General features: G+C 59.7%; 1 protein-coding gene across 1 annotated transcript in view; it reads left to right on the forward strand.

Annotated features, from left to right (window-relative positions):
- Positions 1-303, forward strand: part of GATAD2B (GATA zinc finger domain containing 2B) — a gene marked incomplete at both ends in the record, with an annotated part of 3,105 nt that overhangs the window by 157 nt on the left and 2,645 nt on the right. Inside the window, 1 exon segment of the mRNA XM_010148518.1 lies at positions 15-153. Coding sequence (XP_010146820.1) covers positions 15-153 — 139 coding nt within the window.

The following is a 303-nucleotide window of genomic DNA, read 5'->3' on the forward strand; positions in this document are numbered from 1 at the left end:
CCCTCCCCAAGCAGCTGGAAAAGACGCTGCTGGAGATCCCACCCCCCAAGCCGCCCGCTCCCCTGCTGCATTTCTTACCCAGCGCAGCCAACAGCGAGTTCATCTACATGGTGGGGCTGGAGGAGGTGGTGCAGAGTGTTATCGACAGTCAAGGTGAGATCGAGGGGGGCACAGCGTCCCTCCCCCGCCACGATACGGTGCTCCCACGGGCTGATCACGGTGGTTTTTATTTGCAAAACACCAAAATCTGCAGCTTGGGAGGCTGTGAGAGAAGTCTCTGGTCTCCCAACCCTCGCTGCAGCT

The sequence above is a fragment of the Eurypyga helias genome, unplaced genomic scaffold (assembly GCF_000690775.1).
Source record: "Eurypyga helias isolate BGI_N326 unplaced genomic scaffold, ASM69077v1 scaffold15323, whole genome shotgun sequence".
Lineage (NCBI taxonomy): Eukaryota > Metazoa > Chordata > Aves > Eurypygiformes > Eurypygidae > Eurypyga > Eurypyga helias.